Source organism: Equus caballus, chromosome X (genome assembly GCF_041296265.1).
Source record: "Equus caballus isolate H_3958 breed thoroughbred chromosome X, TB-T2T, whole genome shotgun sequence".
NCBI lineage: Eukaryota > Metazoa > Chordata > Mammalia > Perissodactyla > Equidae > Equus > Equus caballus.
In genome coordinates this window covers 42,753,847-42,778,269 of record NC_091715.1, presented here as the reverse complement: position 1 = coordinate 42,778,269, position 24,423 = coordinate 42,753,847, and the positions used below count along the sequence as shown (strand labels likewise).

The 24,423-nt window shown below is 42.7% G+C and overlaps 1 protein-coding gene across 11 annotated transcripts in view; it reads right to left on the bottom strand.

Annotated features, from left to right (window-relative positions):
* Nucleotides 1-602: 602 nt before the first annotated feature.
* MAGED1 (MAGE family member D1) overlaps nt 603-24,423 on the bottom strand; it is a 58,371-nt gene continuing 34,550 nt past the window's right edge. For 5 of the 11 annotated variants that reach the window (XM_023633729.2, XM_023633728.2, XM_070257311.1 and 2 more), the window contains 12 exons: nt 6,641-6,714; nt 5,180-5,902; nt 3,877-4,545; nt 3,688-3,751; nt 3,383-3,462; nt 3,120-3,211; nt 2,813-2,892; nt 2,669-2,711; nt 2,351-2,413; nt 1,652-1,766; nt 1,022-1,407; nt 603-813 (listed from right to left, as the gene is read on the bottom strand). In XM_023633729.2, the coding sequence (XP_023489497.1) occupies nt 1,030-1,407; nt 1,652-1,766; nt 2,351-2,413; nt 2,669-2,711; nt 2,813-2,892; nt 3,120-3,211; nt 3,383-3,462; nt 3,688-3,751; nt 3,877-4,545; nt 5,180-5,902; nt 6,641-6,685 (2,352 nt within the window). In that variant the 5' untranslated portion in view covers nt 6,686-6,714 and the 3' untranslated portion in view covers nt 603-813; nt 1,022-1,029. Of the gene's footprint in view, nt 814-1,017; nt 1,408-1,651; nt 1,767-2,350; nt 2,414-2,668; nt 2,712-2,812; nt 2,893-3,119; nt 3,212-3,382; nt 3,463-3,687; nt 3,752-3,876; nt 4,546-5,179; nt 5,903-6,640; nt 6,715-7,246; nt 7,607-24,423 lie in introns of those variants that run through there. The other 6 variants (XM_070257315.1, XM_070257317.1, XM_070257316.1 and 3 more) reach the window with 3 other exon arrangements.

The following is a 24,423-nucleotide window of genomic DNA, read 5'->3' as shown; positions in this document are numbered from 1 at the left end:
GGCAGCCAGAGATGAGGGGGGTCCATGGGCCTGTCCCTTTATGGGCAACGTAGCTAGGGGCATGAGATCTTCCTTCTCATACAGGAGATTTTGGCACCTGGTTCATAGTGCGCTGTGCTCCTACTCCTGCTCCCATCCTGGAGTTATTTCACTTTCCACAAGGGTAATACAACTGACACCCTGGAGTCCCAGGGACATCATCTCCAAGAGCAGTTATCTTCTCTCCCCTTCAACCACCCGCTCTCTGGACCTCATCATTACCTGGAGTTCTACTTTCTGTCTCCTAAATGCAACTGTCTGACCACCTACAGCCTCTCTCATTACTTCTTCTCTTTCAATGTCACTTCAGGACACCTAGCAGCATATCTATCACATGAGTCACTTAAGTGATATTTATTAAATAAACCATACAAGTTTTGGACCTCATTAACACTCGTGCTAATCAGTCCCTCCTTTGTTTCCCAATTCCTTAGCTGGATCTACCCACATTTCCACCTGTTGAAAGCTGATCTGCCCCTCAGGCTAAAATCGAGACCCTGTCTCTCCCATATAAAACATGTTGATCTCTCCCTAAATCTAGAAAAAACTGGGAGCACATCGAATTCACTTTGCAGTTTCAACGTTTATTTCTGATACCAAAACTCGACAGCACACAAGGGGGAAAAAAAGCAACAGACAAGGAACAGCAAATAAATTTATCTTGCATGCCACTTTCAGTCAACAGGATGTGGCTCTCTAGATAACTGTGTTTAGAAGGAATCTGAGACTTCAGCCTCACTCAGGGGAAAGACTATTGCAACTGATTAGCAATATCTGTGAACATAAGAAAGAAAAAAATGTAAACATCAATGATATATATCAAATAGTAAGGAACAACAATACCAAATAGCGCTTCTCTATTCTTCCCTCATCTCCCCACCGTGGGTTTCCTAGAACTCCCAACTCGTGCACATAATTACATTCCCATGGGCTCTATACCTCCCAGTGACCCTAACTGCCAAATCCAAAGTGACATACCTACCCAACATCTCACTCAACCCAGAAGAAACCAATGGCACCAAAGTTGGCAGCAAAGTTGGCACTGGCTGTGCCACCAGGTCCAATAATGGGGCCAGTGAAGGTCTGAGGAAATCTGGAGCGGGCATTCTGGTGGTATCTGGCCCAGAAGGTAAATGGGATTCTGGACCAGGGATCTCCAAAATCTCCTTCCTCATCCCAGGTCAGCAGCTCAAACTCAATGTCATCCCAGCTCCAGGGCCCAGATACGGCCTCATCTCCAATCCCCATGCGGGTCCTCGCCTCAGCCCGGGCCTCGGCCTCAGCTGCAGCAGCATCCAGAGCATCCAAGGCCTCATCTGCAGCCTCCATGAACTGTGCAGTCCAGTCGCGAGGGTCTCTCTTCTGAACCTGAGATAAGGAATAGAAAATAAAAGAAACCTCATAATAGTATTGGTTAATGTTTATGAAGCACCTGCTGTATATTTAATGCCCCACTTTGTCCTATTGTTTACATAATAACAACAACAAATACCAACAGTACGGTGGCACCTATCATGTGCGATACCTAAGATCTCATTCCTGCTCTGGACTTTTCCCAGCCAGTCATACCTCATCCCTTGACCCGTCAAGTCTAGAGCAGTTCTTTTATTACCTCTGCAATGAATCTCAGCACTTTCATCTTGCTAGTCTCATGGTAGGAACGGAGGCCCCAGAGGAACTCATACTCAGGAGGGTTGCTGTTGGGCACTCGTCTGTAGTCCAGGTATCTCAGAAAGAACAAAAACGTCTTTATTTCTACCCAGAATGCAGAATAATCCTAGATTTTTACACCCCAGATTTCAGGTAGCAACTCCTCCCAGACTGATTCCTAAACATAGATTATTTACTCTCTAATAATCAGGTCTTCAAATTCCTATGTGAGTGCTTCTAGACTAAGCAGTCACCTACAGCTGCAGGGTGGCTTGTGTAGGGTCATAGAAAGGACAACGCTTAATCTCACCCCCCCAGTGTCACAGCTCTAGCTCCAGGTTCTTGTAACCTTGTCACTGAGCCTCAGTGAGCACTGAGTCACTGCAATGATTACACTGCAGTGCCAAAGTCTCAGCCAGGTCCAACCTTGGAAATGTCTACTGTGGGGATAGCAGACAGGCTTCACCTGCAAGATAACTAGACTGCAGAAAAATCCAACCACAAGGAGTATGCTCAATTAATACTCCTGAGTACATATGTATTTCTGAATATATATGTATAGATATAGTCAGTGTAAGAAATGAGCATGGGAAGGCCTTTCTGAGGCTAACCAGCACACAGAACTCATGAGGACCACACAAAGCCCCTAGACATCACTTACTTTTGCTTTACAAACTCATAAGTGAGAAGTTTCCTCAGATCTCCGAGGAGGGGGTGTCTCACCCTGAAAGTAAAGAAAGGAACCCATAATCAGAGGCTATGACATTCCCCAAAGAAAAGAGCTTTCCAGGACAGAGGTCAGAGACAAGAGAACAGGCAGAGTTCAGGACTATTTCCCCATCCACCCAGGTCATATCCTTGGGCTCTGTACCTCCCCAAACTAATCCCCCTAGACCACCAGGTTGATGCAGTCCTGGGACCATCTTCTGTTGCCAAAAGATGATATAAACAGTCAAGAGATGAGAGAGCCCAATCATACCCAGGACGCAGTCCCATCTTGCGTAGTGCCTCCCAGAGGACAGCTGCGAGGGGAGGCAAGGGGAGACAAGGGACGGAAAATGAGCATGGAAATCAGCCTGTAGGTCCGGCTGTAGGTCCCCTAGCTGTAGGTCCGGCCACTCACCTTCACTAGCACGGTTGCCATTCATGAAGATGACGCCCAAAATCACTAAGAGGAGACCCAGCTTGGGTGTGTCTTTGGTCCTAAAGGAGCACAAAAAGAATATATTTTCAGCAGCCATTTGCATGAGACACCCCAGGCAGCTTACCTATCTAGCTTTCTCAGTATTCCTCAGCTATGGGATAATTCTAACCCAGCTCTGCATATGACCTGCTATGTGACCCTGAATCTTGGACTCTGACCTACTTGAAACTCCCAGAAAAAAAGCACCACTCAGAAAAGCATGTTCCACCTCCTTTTCCCATCTTACGTTCCCAGTATGCCAGCCAGGGACTCGGGGGTGCTGATGAGAATGTACAGGTGTTCTTCCTTGTCAATTTCCTTCAGTTGAATCCCAAATTTCTACAGGAAAAAGAATACAGACTATGAAATTACAAAATCTAGTACGAGCTACCCATACTCAGTTGCTCACCTCCCTGTGAGAGTTGCCCCTAAACGCCCAGTAGGAATGCCATGAAACTTTGAAATCAAGACTTTCCCCATCATTCCTGTCCCTCAGGCATGCCTTCTCACCTTCTCCAGGACAAAGCATGCACGTTCAATGATTTCTGGATAAACATCAGTGTATTCACGTATGATATCCCTCAACATTTCTGTAGGAGAAAGGGAACACCTGAGCTGAGCAGGGGCCACAGAGCCCCAACTCCTTTGCCAGCCCTGCTGAGGGGTGCACAGTCAGGGTCCTCAAGGGTGAAAAAGGAAGAATCAGTCACAGAAGGAGGGGATTGAAGGGGAGGGGACATATAAGCAGAGGGATGTCCACAGAGCATGGGGTGAGGGGAAGGGCAGAAAACCAGGAGAGGGCACTAGACGCCTACCTGAGCGCTTGATGGGCACCTTTGTGTAATCTTTAAGCATCAGGTACTTGACCAACTTATTCGCCTGGGAGGGGAAAATAAAATTATTAAAGTTGCAAGTTATTCACAGAAAACTTGGTTCAATTACAGTTGGAAGGATGACAAAAAGAGCAAGAAGAGGACAAGTGACTGGAGAGTTACAGTTCTTACTCTTTCCTGGAGAAGGGCCACATCCCGGGTCTGTGAGGCACCCAGGTTATGTGAGGCACGCGAGTTGGGAGAGGGGCGCAGGTTTGGTGAGGGTCGCAGGTTCTGCCAGTCAGGTGGAACGGGCCAATCAGTGGGGATCCAGTCAGGTGGGAGCGGCCAGTCAGTGGGAAGTGGCCAATCGGGTGGCAGCGGCCAGTCAGGTGGTAGCGGCCACTCAGGAGGGCCTTGCCAATCTGGAGGACCCTGCCATCCAGGTGAGGTCTGCCATCCAGGTGGGGTCTGCCATCCAGGTGGATTCTGCCAGGCCAGTGGGTTCGGCCAGACAACTGGACCAGGCCAGACAATGGGGTTCGGCCAGATCACTGGGTTCTGCCAGATGACTGGGTTTGGCCAGATGACTGGGTTCTGCCAAGCAACTGGGTTTTGCCAGGCTGGTGGGGTCTGCCTAGCTGGGGGGCTTTGATGTGCTGGTGGGGTCTGCCTGGTTGGCTGGTTTTGCCAGCCTGATGGGTTCTGCCAGGCCAATGGGGTCTGCCAGAGCACATTGGGGGGTGCGCCAGGTGGGTTCTGAGTGGTAACTGGAACCGGTGCAGACCTCCAGGTCCCCGCAGCCAGTGAGGCCCGCCTCTGATCCCCACTGCTGTTGTCGTCCACATTCAAGTTATTAATCTGCATCATCAGAGAGAAGGAAGTTCCAGGGTCACCAGTTGTTTCTGTGTCCTCACCCTATCTACTCCAGGAAGGCCCCCTAAAACCCTCACCTGTAGTGACAGCCTGACCCACTAGCCAATGGTCACCCTGAGTCCTGGGCTTGTCTTTCACTGTCTTCCAGGCAGGAGTTTCATCTCTGAATCAGGCCAGGAGCAACCCAAGGGTGGGGCCTGAAGCTTCTCCTCTTCCTATGTCCACCACTGGCTCTGCTTGTACCACCCTGGACAAATCACTCAAGTCACTTCACTTCTCTGGGACTCAGCTTCCTTCTCTATAAACTGGATTACTTTCAGGATTTAATGAGATAACCTCTGTGAATGTGCCTAGCCTAAGACCTAACGTATGGTGGCTACTATCAAAATGTAAACTGAATCACATACAGATTGTATACATTATGTGTCCACGTCTCATCTCCCCATTGGTCTGTGGATACTCAGAGGGCAGGAATGATCATATTCACCTTATTATCCCCCACAACCTAGCTGAATACAGGCGGTTTTATATATATAATTTGTTTTGTTTTGTTTAGAACAAATGAACAACCTCAGAGAAGAGAGAGCCCAAAGCAAAGTGGAGCTAGCAGGGATCTCACCTTGCGGGTCCTCTTGCCCCGAATTATAGTCCTTGACTCCAGATTCTGAGCCTGGGAACCATCTGCTGATGTCTGTGCAGCTGCACCATCAGATTCAGAGATACCTGGGTTGGCCTCTATGTCAGCCTGCAAAATGGCCACCTTGGCCTGGTTAACATTCTGGGTCTGGGTATCAGCTGTTGGGGCCTTAATGGTGTCATTCCAAGCCTTGAAAGCTGTCTTAGGCTGAGTGTTGGCCATCTCACCGGCATTGAGAGACTGAGAGAAATTGTAGGTGGCATTTGCTCCCCCCTTAATAGTGGCATTCCGGGCCTTAAAGGCCATCTCGGACTTGTTGGCAGTTAACTCACTGGTGGTTGCTGCCTGGGAAAAATCATAGGCAGCATTTGGGCCCTTAAGGGTGGTATTCTGGGACTTAAAGGCTGCCTTAGGTGGCGTGTTGGGCATCTCCTTGGCATGAAGAGACTGAGAGAAATCATAGGCACCATTTGAGCCTTTTGTGGTGGCATTCTGGGCCTTAAAAGCTGTGTTAGGCCTAGTGGCAGCTGCTAAAACCTGAATATCAACCATCTCACTAGCGGTTGGGGGCTGTGAACTCTGAGGACTAGAATTCTGCCCACTGGCGGCTGCTGTGGCCTGGCTGGTAGGGGGAGCCTCCGAGATCTGGATGGCTTCCATCAGGGTCTGCATAAGCAAGGTGCTGTCTTCTACGGAGGCTTCAGCCTGCAAATACAGGAGGAAAAATTAAATCTCTGCTCCTCTGAAGCGGGAGCGGGAGAGTAGGGGGAGCAACACAGGGGAGGCACAGGTGGGCAATTGTTATTGTTGCAAAAAGAGAAGGGCTGAAGCAGAGATCTAGACGGGCGAAGGGAGGGAGGTGGAGTGGTAACAAAATGTGTTGTAGCGGTGGAGTGGGGCAGGGGCTAAACGAGGGGTGGGGCGGAATGAAGAGTGGGGGTAAAGTGGAATGAAGAGGTGGGGGTGCCGACCCAGGGGTGACGTTAGAGTAGAGCGGTGCGGCGCGCGGTAGGAACTCAGCACGCGAGACGCAGCGAGGGTGCCGCCTCCAGGAGTTGAAGAGAATAAGTGGGCGGGGGGGGGGGGTGGGCTCCGCAGGGGGTGGGGAATACAGGAGAGAGTGAGTGGAGGCGGGAGGGTGGGGGAGGGGGCGGCAGAATGCTCTACAAGCACCAGGACTATGGAAAAAAACGGTTCCTTACCCAACCCGCATTCTCTGGGCAGACTGCCCTAACTACTAACAGGGTCTCCCCTTTCTCTGAGCAGGGACTGATGGCTGAAAAGGGACGCCCCTCCCCCCCTTCAATAAACCATGGGAATCTGAAAGACGACGGAGTCTAGGCATGAAGAGGGCAAAATCAGGTCCAGGCGTATGGCGGGCAAAGGGGTCCGGGGGGGACCTGTCGGCTAGGGAAATGCTGGGGTGGGGAGTGGAGATCTCACCTGAAAGCCGAGGAGGCCCGCACCACAGTCCATTTTCTGAGCCATGGCTCCTGTCCCTCTGGCAAGAGCAGAGCCTGGGGGGTGTGGGGGAGGAGCTGAGCGTTATACTTCAGAGGGCAAATATGAAGGACCGAATGGGGGGTGGTGGTGTTTAGGGTTTGATTGTGGGGGCAGATGAGGTGCTGAATGTGAAGGGAATGGGCCGGATCGGAGTGGGAAAAGTGAATGAGTGTCCGGATGGCGGTTCTGAATCCCGAGAAGCTGCTGACAGGGAGAACCTTCAAATCGTGGTTCCGAAAGCCGATAAGAGTTCTGAATCCAGGGGGACTGGGTTGGGATTCGCATTTGGGAAATTGAATGGAGGTTTCGAATCAAGAGGAATCGTATAACAGTACAGATCGAGGTCGAGAAATCTGTGGAGATTTTGAACGATGGGAGGGGTTCAGAGAGAGAACAGGGGTTCTGAATAAGGGAGGATCGGGTGAGGGGTGTGAATCGAGGTTTGGGGAGTGGAAGGGGGATCAGAATCCAGGGTAAAGGGATCGGGATGAAAAATGGGGGGCCCGCACCAGGGGGCAAATGCCCTGTCTGGGGGCTAATTCTCACCTTGCCTCAGGCCCCAACCCCAACCCCCTCGTTGCTTCCCTTCTTCACGACTCAGAAGATCAGGATTGCAGTGCTCGGCTCTCAGCAGCCGCACCCTCTCCTTGTCCAGGAGAAAATGCCAGCGCGGCAGCTAGGACGACCCCGCCTCTTCACCTAATATACCACCCACCGCTTCAGATGGTTTTGCGCATGCGCAAGAACTGGCCGACCAAATAAGAGTCCCGTCCGCGTCCCCAACAAAAGCTTCGTCCTGTAGACTGCGGCGCGCATGTGCAGTGGGAGGCAGTCCCGCCCCTTTGCCAACACACCACCCGACCACCAACCAAGTCGACAGTATACAATGGTCCCTCCCCTTGTTCTGTATCCCCTCCCCCAACAGATGCGCTGTACCTCTAAATCCCACCCCTTGCCCCACACACCGGCCCCGTACCTTTTGCGCAGTGCGTCTCTGTTCAATCCCTCCCCTCTCGCGGCCCCTCCTCTCAGGTCGGCATGCATCTCCGCCCCCTTGCCTAGCACCACTTAGGTCGCTATTAAGGAGGTCTCTGTGTGGGGTCTCTAATTGCAACAAGTGTTACGCTCCTCCTAAGCTCATCTACTTTTGGACCAAGGAAAAGGTATGGCCAGAGAGGATATACTATTGAAGGTAGAAAGAGTCCGTGCCTGCCACGTGAATACACGATCCCCCTCCACAGCTCCCACTCATCAACATTAGCTTTTTTCCTGCCCTTTGTGCAGCTGCAGCCATGGACTATTTTGTATGTGGAGGTGAGGGGGAGGGGAGGGGAGGGGAGGGGAGGGAAGGGTACGGTACAGCTTGTACATCACAGCAGGATCTGTTCCTCTCACAGCAGCCCCGGGCGGTGGATGTCAGCATCTCCATTTTACAGATCAAGATGCCGAGGCAAAGGCACACTGCGTGAACTAGACACAGCCAAAGAGCCAGTAAACAGAAAATGCAAAATGTGAGCCTGGGTATTCCTGACTCCAAAACCCATGTTGCATTAGTGCTGGCCTAGGGACTGGTGGTCCTCCACCCCCTTCAGTTTGAACAACAGTTCCACCCCACCTCTCCTGCCCTGTCAATATCTGTCCCAAATGAGCAAGGTTTGTGTTCTCTGAGACCTAAGCTCATGCTCTGCATCAGGGAGGACACAGGTAGAGGGCCCCTGGCCCCACTCCCTGCCTACTCTACACCGGTCCATCCACATGTGGGAATTGCTCCTTGAGGTCCACTCCCTGCTCCAGCTGTCAGATCTCTTTGCCATGAGTGGCACAAATACGCTGACCATGAGGCCTTCCTGGTGCCCGCTGGAGCAGCCATGACAATCAGGCACTTGTGTGTCTGAACCATGGCAAGCCCTGATTCAGAGTAAATGTTTGCCCGGGTTTCCTTCCAGGGCTGGGCCTCAATTCCTGGGAGGGAGTGCCGGACCAGTCTGTCACTAGCTGTGTGAACCCCCTCAAGTCACACCACTTCTCTGAGCCCAGCTTCTCAATATGCAACATGGGAAGCACAAGTAGCACTTACTGGGGTCCTACCCAAGGACACACATACTGCTGTAATTCCAGAGACTCAAAAGGGTACGAAACGAAATACAGATGTGAAATGACTCAAACTGAACTGATACTTTCCAAAAACCCAAGGCAGATCTTCGTGCATTTCACATTTGCTCTGGCATCAGCTCCTGCCAGGAGTCTGCGTATGAAAGGAAGCTAATGCTAGGACAGACCGCAGCATTTGGTCCCCAAAGGCCAACATCAATTCTGCCTGGCTGGATGACTTTCCTCATCTGTTGCATAGCAACCTCCCCTGTCAGCTGCCTGTTTTTCCTCAGCACTTCCTCTGTAAAGTGTCTGCAGTGGTACGTGATCAGACTCAGAAAAGGAGGTCTGAAACACCATTTTATATGCTATCTGCTTCCATATCTGTATCTCCAGTCTTGACTTGGCCTATGAATTCTAGATCCATAATCCAACTGCATACCTCACTTTGGCAACTCGATATGTCTCGGTATTTTCAAAATTAACAGGTCCCAAACTGATTCTTTTGTGTATATCCCCTTGCTCATCAACACTGTGTTTCTCTTTTAGTCATGCCCTTCTCTTTCCATTAGAATAAAAATGGATTTTTGTTTGTTTTATTCATTGCTACAACCCCAGCACCTAGAATGATGCCTGGCATATTTTATATGCTCAAAAAATATTTGTTTAATGAATTAATGAATCCCACCATCCCACCCTGTTGCTCAAGCAAGAAACCTGAAAGGTATTCTTTTTTCTTTCCTGTGATGAATTCACTTACTTTTCCTCATTATACAAATAATGCATATTCATCATTAAAAATTCAAACATTACCTACATATTTTAATGTGTGTGTGTGTGTGTGTGTAAGATTCACCCTGAGCTAACATCTCTTCCTCTTTTTGCTTGAGGAAGACTGTTGCTGAGCTAACATCTGTGCCAATCTTCCTCCATTTTATGTGGAATGCTGCCACAGCACAGCCTGGCAAGCGGTGCTAGGTCTGCGCCTGGGATCCGAACCTGCGAACCCCAAGCCACCAAAACAGAGCATGCAAACTTAACCACTATGCCACTGGGCCTGCCGCATTACCCAAATATTTTAGAAATTAAATAAACATCATTCTAAATCTTACCACCTTGAGATAACTGCTATTAAGATTTTGATACTACCTTTTCATATCACATTTTGTACATATATATTCTTATATAAATGGGATATTATATATGCCATAAATATTTTAAATTGCATTCTTTTGCTTACTGCCTCCCACTCCTTTCTTTCACTTGAACCATCTTCCCGACATGCATTTTTAACAACCATTTTTATACCCGTCCATGTTCAAAAAGTCATGTGTTTTCTATTGTATTACAACATTAACATCATATTATACACACTTGAATGTGTCTGATTTCTTAGCTAATGCTATCTATCTCTGATTCATTCTTTTACACTACTGTATAGTATTCCATGGTAGAGATGTATCATAATGTATTCAACCACTTCCCCACTGATGGTCATTCACTTTTGGGTTTTTGCATATCCATGGACTACATATTTATATGGTAATGGATCTATTAGATCTCTTTTGTAAAGTACTTGTGCAAGTCTTTTACGTATTTTTCTTGTGTTGTCTGTCTGTCTTATTGAATTTTAGGACTTCTTTATACAGTCCTACAGATGCTTCTTGAAAATTCTTAGGGATAGATGTATTTCAATTTTTTTTCAAGTTTTAGTAAGGTAATACAGTGTGTATATTCTATATTACGCAATAGTTCCAACTGCAAAAGCCCCAAAGGCCAGATTTTCACTTTTTCACATTCCTTTAGCAATTAGGAGAAGATTTACCCGTGTGGCAGGGTCCTGAAGACTACCCTTCAGTTCAATGATTCGCTAGCAGGATTCACAGAACTCAGAAAAGGTGTTATGCTCATGGCTATGGTTTATTACAGTGAAAGGATACTGACTTAAATCAGCAAAGCTAAAAGGCGCATAGGACGGAGTCCAGGAGAGACCAGGCCTGAGCTTTCAGTTGTCCTCTCTCAGTGGAGCTGTACAGCCAGTGCTTAATTTTCCCAGCAAGATGTGTGACAACCAGGGAAGCTTGCCCGAGCCTTGGTTCCCCAGGATTTTACTGGGGGTCAGGTCAGGTAGACATGGAACATCTGCATGGCTGACCTTAGTTACTCGGTCTCCAGCCTGTGCAGAGGTCAAACTAATACTACAAGACCCTAGGCCCCCACTAGATATCACACTATTAACATAAAGTGGTGTAACACAAAGCCCCAGGTGAACAAAGACAGAATATTCTAAGGTCTGGGAGGTTATCTCCCAAGAGCTTGTCAAGAACTGGACCTTTCTTTGGGATGCACAGGTTTTTGGAACGCACAGGGTTGAACATCCCAGACCTGCCAAGTCAACTCTTTTACTGCACAAACAGTCACAACTCCAACTTAACACTTGGTCTGAAAGGAGTGATTCAAATATGCAATAATGGAACTCAATGCCATATCTGTGGTAGTGAGAGGAGCAGCCACAAGAAAATCCAGTTTCTAGGACTAGCATTATTGGTAGCAGGGCCAAGGGCAGCAGCCAGTATCCAGTGTTCAGTGGTGGCAGTAATGGTATCTAACCAGCTAATAATGGCATAATTCTTGAAATACAGCTGGGCCTGCTCCTCTTAGCAAATTATTTTATAAATTCTACTACTTAAAAAAATTTGAAACCTTTTTATTTTGAAATAATTATAGATACACAGGAAATTACAAAGATAGTACAGAGAAGTCCTATGTTACCCCTTTAGCTGCTTCCCTCAATAAGTACATCTATATAACTATAATGTAATATAAAAACCAAGAAATTGACATTGGGATGACAAAGGTGTATAGTTCTATGGCACTTTATCACATGTGGAAGTTGCTATAGTAATCACCAGAGCAACCAAAATACAGAACTACTCCACCATCACAAAGATTTCCCTGTACTACCCTTTTATAGTCACACTCATCTCCTTTCCCTCCACTGTCCCTAACCCTTGGCAGCCATTAATGTGTTCTCCATCTCTATAATTTCAACATTTCAAGAAGGTTATAAAATTGGAACCATACAATATGTAACATTTCGAGTGACTTTTTTTTTTAACTCAGCATAATGCTTGTGAGATACACCCAAGTCATTGTGTGTGGCAATGGTTTATTCCTTTTTTATTGCTAAGTATTATTCTGTGGTATAGATGTGCCACAGTTGGTTTAACCATTCACCCACTGAAGGACATCTGGATGGTTTCCAGTTTGGGGTTATTAGGAATAAAGCAACTATAAACATTTGTGTAAATTTCTGCCTGTGAACCTAAGTTCTCATTTCTCTGGGATAAATGCACAAGAGTGCAATTGCTGGGTTGTATAAGAGCATGCTAGTTTTATAAAAAACTGCCAAATTTTCCCAGAGTGGCTGTATCGTTTCTCCCACTTTGAAGCTTTTTTTTTCATCTTAACAGAGTCACAATGCAAAATTTTGAGGAAGTCCAATTTATTGACTTGTTTCCTTTTACAGATTGTGTTTTTTGTGCCATTTCTAAGAACTCTTCAACAAGCCCTAGGACCTGAGGATTTTATTCTATGTTATATTCTAAAAGTTTTAAAGTTTTAACTTTTATATGGAAGTCTATCCTCTATTTCAATTTCAATTTTGAATGAGATGTGAGGTTTAGGTCGAGGTTCATTTGGGAGGACGAGAGGCAGAGCTATGGATATCCATCAGATCATTCCAGCACAAATTGTTTAAAAGACAATCCTTCTATTTAATTATTTTTGCACCTTTATCAAAAATCAGTTGGTTGTACCTGTGTGAGGCTATTTCTAAGTTCTCTATTCTATTACATTGATCTATGTGTCTGTTCATCCACCAATACCACAGTCTTGATTACTGTAGCTATACAATAGTCTTCAAACTGGGTAGAATTTTATTCTTTTTCAGAATTATTTTAACTACTATTCTAGTTCTTTTGTTTTTCCATATATTTTGGAATAATCTATATCTAGAAAACATCTTGCTCTGATTTGTGTGTGTGTGTGTGAGGAAGATTGGCCCTGAGCTAACATCTGTTGCCAATCTTCCTCTTTTTTTTTTCCCTCCCCAAAGCCCCAGTACATAGTTGTATATCCTAGTTGTAGGTCATTCTAGTTCTACTATGTGGGATGCCACCACAGCATGGCTTGATGAGCAGTGTGTAGGTCCACGCCCAGGTTCTGAATCAGTGAACCCTAGGCCACCGAAGCGGAGTACACAAACTTAACCACTAGGCCACCGGGATGGCCCCTTGCTGTGATTTTGACAGCAACTGCATTCAACCTGCATGTCAATTTGGGGAGAATTAATATCTTTTTTATGTTGATTCTTCTAATCCATGAATATAATATGTCTCTCTTTTTATTTTGATCATCTTTGATTTCTTCATCAGAGATTTGTGTATTCTGCTGTTGTTGGGTAGAGTGTTCTATAAATATCAATTAGATGCTGTCAGTTGATGATGTCGAGTTCTTCTATATCCTTGCTGGTTTTCTCTCTAGTTGTTCTATCCATTGTTGAGGAATGAGTGTTGAAGTCTCCAACTATAAATGTAAATTTGTCTATATGTACTGTCATTTCTATCAGTTTTTCTTTCAGATATTTTGCATTCTCTGCTGTTTGCTGTATACACATTTAGGATTGCTGTGTCTTCTTGGTAAATCAATCCTTTGTCTCCCTCTGTCCATGGTAAATGTCTTTGCTCTGAAGTCTATATTGTTGTTAATAACACCCACTCTTGCTTTCTTTTGATTACTATTTGCATGGTATATATTTTAACATTCTTTTACTTTCAACCTACTTTTATTATTATATATGAACTGAGTTTCTTGTACACAGTATATAATTGGGTAATGTTTGTTTATTCACTCTGTCAATCTCTGCCTTTTAATTGATGTATTTAGACCATTTACATAGAATTTAATTGTTGATATATTAGGGCTTGGGCCTGCCTTTTTATTTTTTGTTTTATGTTTTTCTTTCTTTTTCATTTCTCTGTTTTCTTTTTCTTGCTTTCCTGTGAGTTAAACCTGTTTATAGAATTCTGCTATGATCTGAATGTTTGTGTCCCTCCAAAATGTATATGTTGAAATCCTAACCCACAAAGACAACAGTATTTGGGAGGCAGGCCTTTGAGAGGTGCTTAGGTTATGGGGGTAGAGCCCTTAGGAATGGGATTAGTGCCTTAAAAGCTCTAGAGAGATCTCTAGCCCCTTCTACCACATGAAGACACAGTGAATCAGGAAGAGAGCTCTCTGAATCAGGAAGAAGCCTCTTACCAAATGCAACCATGTTGGTGCCTTGATCTTGGACTTCTCAGACTCCAGAACCATGAGAAATAAATTTCTGTTGTTTATAAGCTACCCAGTCTGTGCTATTTTGTTATAGCAGCCCAAGTCGACTAAGACAAATTCTATTTTGATTTATCTATAATGTTTTTGAGTGTAGACCTTTGAATAGCCTTTTGTAGTGGGTGCTATAGGTATCACATTATATATATGTAATGTATCACAGTTAACATTTTACCAGTTTAGTGAAGTATAGAAACCTTACCTCTGTTTACATGCTTTTACCATCACTTATAATTTCTATATTAAATTTACATATATAATTGTCTTAAATATTTCCTCTACATACATTGAGAACTACAGACAGTGTTATAATTCTTGCTTCAATCATCAAACATAATTTAGAGAACTCAAAAGGAAAAGGAAAGTCTGTTACATTTACCCATATTTTACTCTTTTTGTTGTTCTTACTGATAGTCTAAGATTCTTTGATTTCTCATTTCCTTTCTTTCTCGAGAACTTTCTTTAGCTATACTTTTAGGATAGGTAGGCTGGTGACAAGTTCTCCTAGTTTTCCTTCTTTGGAAAATATCTTGATTTCCTCTCCATTACTGAAGAATGTTTTCATTGGTTATATAATTCCAAGTTGGCTGTTCTTTTCTTGCAGCACATGAAAAATGTCATGGCTTCATGGTTTCTAATGACAAATCTGCTGTCACCAATTTGGTGTTCTCCTATAGGTAAAGTGTCATTTCTCTCTCTGGTGGCTTTCAAGGTTTTTAATTCTGTCTTTAGCTTTCAAAATTTTGAAAATGAAGTGTCTTGGTGTGAATTTGACAGTATTCTGTTCGGAGTTTGCTCAGCTCCTTGAAATGTATGGGATTATGCTTTTTTCCAAATTTGGTAAATTTTCAGCCACTTTTTTAGCCTTTCTTCTTTCTCTTTTCTTCTGTGACTATGATGACACCTATGTTAAATCTTTTGTACTGGTCCAACAAGTGCCTGAGGCTCTCTTATTTTTTGTCTTGTCCAGTCTATGTTTTCTATGTTGGTCAGATTGGATCATTTCTATTGTTCCATCTTCGAGTTTACTGCTTCATTTTTCTGTCATCTTATTCTGCTGTTGAACTCATCCATTGAAGGTTTTTTTTAAGTTCAGTTATTAGATTTTTCAGTTCTTAAATTTCTTTTTGATTTTTCTTTATATCTTATATTTCTTTAGAGATTTTCTATTTCTTTGTTGAGACTTTCTATTTTTCCATTTGTTCTAAGAATGCTCACAATTGCTCACCGAAACATTTTTATGATGGCTGTTTAAAAAATCCTTGTTAGATGATTCTAATATCTGTGTCATCTTGGTGTTGGTGTGCGTTAACTGTCTTTTCTCATTCAAGTGGTGATTATCATAGTTCTTGATATGACAAGTGACTTTCAATTGAATCCTGGATATTTTGAATATTATGTTATGAGGATCTGAAGCTTACTTAAATTTTCTATTTTATCACATGTGGGTAGAAGTCCGCATTCCCACTCAGTCTCCATTGACAACTGGGAGAGAGAAGCTCCTTGTTACGGAGGGCTAAGTGAGAGTTCCAGCTCCGTATTAAGCTTTTACTGATACCACCCTGACTGGGAGTGACCTGGGTGCTTAATTATATGAGGACTGTGTATCACCGTTAGTGCTGAGTGGTGATAAAAATCTTGACTCTCCACTAAGCCTTCTTTTGACAGGACCCCAATGGTTAGGAGGAGGAGCATCTCATTATCATACATTAGGAATGGAGATCCAGGCTCCCCATATGGTCTCTGACATTGTGGGGATTGGGTTGTTGCCACACTCCATTCACCCTTCTCTGACACTCTGTCAGGAGACTGGAAACCTCATTACAGCCTGGAAAGGCTGGAACTGCAGGGTCTCTAGCTGATTTTTCCCGGTATGGGTGGGGCCACAGTCTGTCCTCTGGGATTTAGCTAGAATAGAGAAGTTATTGTCTAATAATTTTTTTTGTATTGCTATGCTGTCTTTGGTTTTTGGACATAGAGCAGACTTATGTTGGGGCTTTTATTTTGGTCTGTGCCTTTTGGCGTTTTCAGTTTGCCAGCTCCTCTAGCATATGGTCTGGGATATCCGTGGCAAAAACAAAACCTAGAGAACTCACCACCATGTTGTTGCTTGGGCTCCAAGTTCCCTACAGAATATGTCATCTTATCTCCAACTTTCAGGGTCTTCTCATGTCTAGTTTATATATAATGCCCAGGATGAATATGGAAAAGTACATCTATACCATTTACCCTTCCTGCTGGAAGCAGAAGTAAAAATTACAACTATTTGGATTTCTAATGTACAATCAGACTATAAGAAAAAGAAATAATTTAATCACTTGTTTTATAAGACATATAGCACTTATGTTGTCTTATATGATTTCCTGAAACATCAAGAACAATATTGGGTAATAATCTCAATAAGTAACATCTCTTTCATTTTCCTGAAATGACCTTACCATTTTACCATTTAGAATGCTGCTATTTTATAAGTAGGTTTTGAAAATCATATTTAGTTTATTTCTCTTTCTATTTTACCTAGAGTTATTCATAATGTCTCTCTCTCCCTTATTCTCAAATCTAATTCATCACATATTCCTGTTGATTCTACCATTTTAAGTACACTTGATTTCATTCTATTCTCTCACTTTTTATCACCTTGTTAGAAGGGAGCATGAAAAGAGGGAGAAATGGAGAGAGAAAAATCAACAAGAGAAGGGTTGAAGTAGAAGAGAAGGAGGAAGTAAAGAAGAAAGAAGAAAATAGGGATAAGAGAAAGGATGAAGAAAATAGCAGTTGCAAGTAAAGGGAATTATTACGATAAGGAGAAATAAGAGAGTGGAGAAAGAATAGATACTAAGTTGATACAGAAAAAGCCGGAGAAAAGTGAATAAGGAAGAAGAATGCAGAAGGGAGAAGAGATGTAGGATAGAAGAGTGTGAGAGAGAAGTGGAAAGAGATAGAGAGTTTAAGGAGTGATGAAGAAAAAGAGGAAGGAGGGAAGAGAGGAAATAACAGGGAGAAAAGAGAAGTGTTTGAAGTAAGAAGGACAGGAACAGGAAGGAATGATGTGGACTCACACCTTACTAATAGGAGATTTCATTCTGCAGAGAGGAGAATGTTGAATGTTAGAAGTTCCTGCTTTTTTCTCCTCAAATCTCCAGCTCCCTTTACATTTGGTATCCATCAAAATGCCAGAGGTCATTTCTCACATGATGTTGCTCTTGCCCCTTTGGTTTTCAACTAGTAAGAGTCGTATGCCCCACGTTTTGCATAGATAAACTTTGGGGGGATACTCAGCACTTATCACATACTTTTTGCTGCTAGTTGTTCCTTAGGTATGGATATTATCTGACAAATTTAGGTATGCAGGAAATGTAAGTTTTCTTTTTTCTGCAATTCAACTTACATTCTAGGTCGAGTTCCCAATCTATTGAGTGGTTGAAACTCAGTCTCTAGCAGTATGGAGTTCCCCTCATCCTTTTGTTTAGAATTGTGTCTAAGTTATGAGACACATAACTTTGTATCAAAACATCAGGATGGGTAATGTCTGTTGAGTATCATATATCCATGCTGACATTCATGTCATATCTGGTTCACTAATGTCTCTCCAAGCAGGTAGCTGTTGAGCTGAGCCTCATTCTATCCCAAAGCCCCGTTGGGGTCTGACTCTCTCTGAGGGTGTCATACATCATTCACATACATGGGAAATATTCTGCTGCTCCTATCATACGCTGGGGCCTGGTCATCTCTGTGAGGCTGTCTTTGCCGATCATATTTTTCTTATACTCCCATGATACCCCGAGCTGAGGGAAACTATGTGAAGAGGCGTAAGACTTATGCCTGCAGACACCACATAGCCGTTTCTATTTTGTTGTCTTGTCTGCTCCTGGCCTTACCCAGGAAGTGAGGTACATGCCACATTGCTAGAGGATCTTATAAACCTATCTGGGGTTTCTTCCCATCCTTGGAATATAGGGCTTAGGTTTCTCTTTTTGTTAGGAACCCACAATATCTACTGACTCCTTGCTTCCCTTCTGCTTTTCTTCTCAACAGAATCAATGTGTGGCTGGAGGCAAAGCCTTCAAAAAGAAGCACTAACAACAACAAAAAGCTGGACAAACTAAAAATGAATGACTTTTCTTGGACCCAACAGAGAAATGAGATTTCAGAGCAAATTATCATCCTGAAATCTTGAGGGACAGGCAAATCCAGAGTCACAGATGAGATCTGCTTTCCTGAATCACAAGCCACTAGAGCCATAAACTTGTAGAAACACCTAAAAAATAATTTTGACAAATTGCTGGAGGCTGAGTGTGGACTAGAGTGAGAGTGAGAAACTCCCAGGAATGGTAGTCTTGTGGGGAGGCACACTTTTGTGGGCTTTACTTCCAGGAATGTCACCAGGTTCTCACAGTGAAGATCCAAGAAAGACATCCTTGTGGCCCTCGCAGGAAGGGAAGCGTCCTTGTGAACATCCTCGTGAAATATACCCAGAGCATTCTCCATAAGAAAGACTCACTTTCCAGGAGGAAAGACTACCAGAGCCTTGGACCAGAACCACGGAGGAAGGACATTGTCACTCCAGCTCCTTCTAGCATTCTTTTTTCATCTAAGGTGGGGGCAGGTAGAGGGTGACTATGCGAGAAGAAATACCTGTAAAAGTCACAGGCCAGAGTCACAGGCTCACTAAAACACTGAGATTTAACTGAAGTATTACAAAACACTCCCTTTCCCCCATATCACACCACTACATCAACAGGAGGCTCGAGGATAGTAACAGTGGTTTATAACTGAATAAACTGCAAGACAAAGACTCTCTAAGGAAGAGTGCTTAAAGAAGTTCAAAGTCAAGAGAGGAAACAAAATCAAGGACATTAGAGGAATATAAAGCCTCTGGCACCTATTGCCGAAGGAAACTTTAAACAAAGCCCAACTCCTAGCAAGATTAACATAAGTTTTCATACTAGAGACCTATCTATCTCAGTTCCTATTACCCAATACAACGCGTCCAGCTTTCAACAAAAAATTACGAGGCACATCAAAAGGTAAGCAGAAAAAGTCTGAAGAGACAAAGTAAGCATCAGACTCACATATGACAGAGCTGTTGAAATTATCAGACAGGGAACTTATACTATAATTAATATGTTAAAGGCTCTCATTAAAAAAGCAAACATGCAAGAACAGATGGGTAATGTAAGCAGAGAGATGGGAATTCTAAGAAAGAATCAAAAGAAAATGCTAGAAATAAAAACAAGTCATAACAGAAATACAGAAGGCCTTTGATGGACTCATTAGTAGACTGGACATGGCAGAAGAAAGAATCTGTGAGCTTGAAGACAGGTCGAAAGATACTGCGCAAACTGAAGTATAAACAGGAAAAGGAATAAAACCACCAGAACATTCAAGAACTGTGGGACAATTTCAAAAGATGCAACATACGCTTAACTGGAACACCAGAAAGAGAAGAAAGAGAGAACGGAATAGAGGCAACATTGCAAATAATAATGGCTAAGATTTTTCCAAAATTAATGAAGACAACAAATCACAGATCCGGGAAGCTCAGAGAATACCAAACAGGTAAATACTAAAAAATTTACAATGAAGGACATCATATTGAAACTGCAGAAAACCAAAGACAAACAGAAAATCTAGAAAGGAGCCAAAGGAAAAAAATATCTCACTTATAGTAGAATAAGGATAAGAATTACAGAAGATTTCTCCTCAGAAACCTTGGAAACAAGAACAGTGGAGCAAAATATTTAAAACGTTAAAAGAAAAAACCCACTAACCTAGATTTCTGTATCTAGAAAAGTAGCCTTTAAAAGTGAAGAAGAAATACAGACTTTCTCAGACAAAGAAACACCGAAGGAATTCATCGCCAGTAATCCGCCCTACAAGAAGTGTTAAAAGATTCTCTTCAGGTAGAAGAAAAATGATATGGGGCATAAACTTATAAAGACAGGAAGAGCATTAGAGAAAGAATAAATGAAGCTTTCTTTCAAAGGGGAAATCAAGACTGTAATTGTAGGTATTTTGAGATGCATTAATCAAAGGAAATTTATGTATACGTTTTTCCCTTGTTAACTGACTACATGCAATTCACAAGAAATATCTCAGACATAAACATATGGCAAGAATAAAAATGAAAAGATGGAACAAGTTATGGCACACAATTAATAAACAAAAGAAGATGTATTAATATCAGACCTAGTACTTTAAGGCAAAACATTATTTTAGACAAAAATTTCAGTGCATAAATGTAAATAAGACAACATAGAAATCATAATTTTGTGTAGATGTGCAAGAAGAAATAATAAAATCAAAATCACAGCATGAGATTATACTACTACTTTCTAAGTGAATGACAGAACATTCAAATGAAACAATAGGTCCTTCTTGAAACTCCTACATGGATAATATACATTGAGGCTCAGAGATAAAACATTATGGTGCTTCAAAATGAGCACTACAGAATTCTTAAATCCCTCTTCCATGTTTTTTGGACCGAAGCTAACTTGATTTTATCTTTTATTTACATATGTCTAAGAATTTTAAAAGAAATTTTAAAGTATGCCTAATAGGTGCTACATATTGTGATAAGTGCTGGGGAAATAACGATGAGCAAAAACACAACGTATTACCTGCTTTCAAAGACTAATGGATCTCAGTCTACTGTAAACAAAACTGAATCCAGTCAGACTTGCACAATTTTAAGAAATTTTACTGAGTTTTTGATGCCAATTTGCATCATGAGACCATCAAACTGACGTCTCAAGACTACATCAAATGATTTTGGCATAAACTTAAATAGATTACACCTTCCTTCATACTGTACAATCCCCTTCCAGTTAATTCCTCACTCCCATCACCACAGCACCTAACATTCCATCAATAAGTAGAAGGTTATCAGAAGAGACAAGAGGAGGAAGCCTGCAAGTAGCACTGCCAAGCACAGTTTGAGGATGTTTGTTTGCTATCTCATCAGATGCTCTTACGATATGGGTTCTTAGTATCTTGTGACATAGAAGCCCTCTGTCATTTGCACTGGGAAATCCAGAGGTACATCCAAGTGTTCTCAGAAACCTGGGATATGCTTTAGCTCCATATGTGTCCTCGGTGTTCAGCATCAATATAAAACTTATAAACCACCTAATTTGACAACCATGAAGCATTAACAACTATAACATATATGGAGCTGGACTTAGACAAGTGATCACATGCTTTAGCTTATGGCATTTCCTGTTTTCATTTTATGAAACGGTCTATACTGGGAAATGGTCTATACCAACTTCAGCATCACACACATACCCACAGGCACCATGGTAATTAATACACTCCATCTGAGACTATTTTTAGCACATAATGTTACATCACAATTATTTTGACATAACATTTTCCATGACATTAAGAAGCCTTTGCAAATTTCTTTATAACTATGTAATATTCCATGATATAAATTTACCTACTCGACTAATGAACAAAAGTGTTGTTTCCATTTATTTTTGTTCATTAGATTATCATTGTGGTGATTTTTTTCCCCACATTATCTCCAATTAATTCCTTACGGTACATTATTAGAAATGGAATTACTAGGTCAAAGGGGTATGAACATTATTCAATAATACAAAAATGCTTTCCAGAAAGATTTTTATCAGTGTTAGTAATGTAGAAGAGTTCTCATGTACCCTTGATAATATTGAGCATTTGCTTTAAAAATATCTTCCCCAGGGGCTGGCCCCGTGGCCGAGTGGTTGAGTTCGCGCGCTCCGTTGCAGGCGGCCCAGTGTTTCGTCAGTTCGAATCCTGGGCGCGGACATGGCACTGCTCATCAGATCACGCTGAGGCAGCGTCCCACATGCCACAACTAGAAGAACCCACAACGAAGAATACACAACTATGTACAGGGGGGCTTTGGGGAGAAAAAGGAAAAAATAAAATCTTTAAAAAAAAATATCTTTCCCAATTTGATAGACAAAATGATATTTAATTGATTTAAGTTGTATTTCTTTTATGATTAATGAAGGGTAACACACTTTCTGTGTTTATTAGTCATCTGTACTTCTTCTGTGAGAGTTCTTTAAATATTAAGGATATTAACCTCATGTCTATCTAACATTGTCGCAAATGTATTTTTTAGTTTGAGCTTGCCTCTTAGCTTTGTTTACGAATTCTTTTAAAGACTGGCACCTGAGCTAACATCTGTTGTCAATCTCCTTTTATTTATTTCTTTATTGTTTGCTGCTTCTTCTCCCCAAAGCCCCCCAGTACATAGTTGTATACTCTAGTTGTAGGTCCTTCTGGCTGTGCTATGTGGGATGCTGCCTCAGCATGGCTGGAGGAGCAGTGCCATGTCCGTGCCCAGGATCCGAACCAGTGAAACCCAGGGCCGCCGAAGCAGAGCGCGTGAACTTAACCACTCAGCCATGGGGCCGGACCCTATGAATTCTTGATCTAGGAAAAAATGTAAACCATTACTTTGTTTTCCATTGTCATTTCCTCCATTTTTATTTTTAATACCAGGGATGTCCTTCCCTATCCAAAAGTCAAATAAACTCAGAATTTCAGTTAAAACCACATAGCTGAAAAAAACCGGATGCCAAATAGCCCCATATTCTAAAGAGAACCACCAAGGAGTTCTGAACACAATCCTATAGAGTTTATGCAGGGACAGCAGACTAGTCATGCTAGTTTTTTATTTATTTTACTTATTTTATTCCTTCTCAGCCCAAATGTACTTAGAGACTAGAGAGAATCAGAGAAGAATTTACAGTGTTATGAGTCCTTGGCTTGGGAAAGAGTGTTTTCCCCTCCTTTGAGGAAGAGGGACATGCGACGCCCTTGCCAAAGCCGTGTGAGGAAGGAGCCAAAGAATCACTTATAGAGACTGGGGAAGTCTGCATGGGATAAGAACAGAAGGAAGTATTTGATCACATTTTGGATATTCAACATTTTCTCTCCAAATTGAAATTTCTGAAGATTACTCAAGTTTGACTTGCTCCTCAAGGCTTTTCTACATTGACTGCATTCCTTCCTATGGCTTCTCTTCACTATGTATTCAACTACACTGAATAACATTCGAACTCCAGTTGAAGGATCACTCATGATCACTACATTCATAGGGTTTATCTCTGCTGATGAATTTTCTGATGTTAACAACATTTGAAGCCTGGCTAAAAGTTCTTCAATGCTCTTTACGTATATTGTAATCATGAGCTTCTTTGTGACTTATGATCTCTGAAATTGGGCTGAAGCTGTGATCACATGACCTACACCATGGGCTGCCTATCCCATGTATGGGTTCATCCTCATGTCGGACAGTGTCTGAGATTAAAGCACAGTTACTCTAATACTTGCTATAGTCTTGGAAGCTCCCTGCCTGGAAGCCACTCCTGTGAGAATCTATCCCAAACCTTAAACATTTATCCTTTGAAGGGAGGTTAATCTGCTTCTTTAACTTGTCTTTTATACTCAGAAGTTTCTTAAATTCGGAGTCATCAAGAATTACCCTTGAGGCCAGCCCTGCGGCTCAGTGGTTAAATTCGCATGCTTTGCTTAGGTGGCCCAGTGTTCAGATCCTGGGCGTGGACCTACACACTTCCCAACCCACCATGCTGTAGTGGCATCCCACACAGAAGAACTAGAAGGAGTTACAACTAGGATATACAACTATGTACTGGAGCTTTGGGGAGGAAAAAAAGAGGAAGATTGGCAACAGATGTTAGCTCAGGGCCAATCTTCCTCACAAAAAAAAAAGAAAAAAGGAGTTACCCTTGGAATATGTGGCCACATTCTATGTGATTCAAATTATTTCTCAAATCCATAATTCTGAATACATTTCTTGTTCTTGTTTAAGCTCTTTCTCTTCACTTCATAACAAAAATTAAAAAAATACATCTGTCACTTACACCTGATACTTGGCAGTAGTAAGGGAACCAACCAACTCAAAGGAGAAGAGAGACGGAGAGAAAAGGAAAGGAAAAGAAAGAATTATCTAAAAAGTCTCCACCATACAGCTTCCTAAGAGGCAAGCCAGGGACTGGATTTACTCTACAACCTGACAATAACACTAAAAAGGGGGGACAAAAATATGAAATAATTGTTTTCAAGATAACTGGACATCAGACAATGAAAAACAGTGATCCCTGAGAGATAGGGGAAAAATTAGGTGAGCCTTTACAACTTGGAAGAGTTTCCAGTTCATGGTGCAACGAGGGAGAATGCGGCCAGAACCCAGAGGATTTTCTTAGTTACGGTGA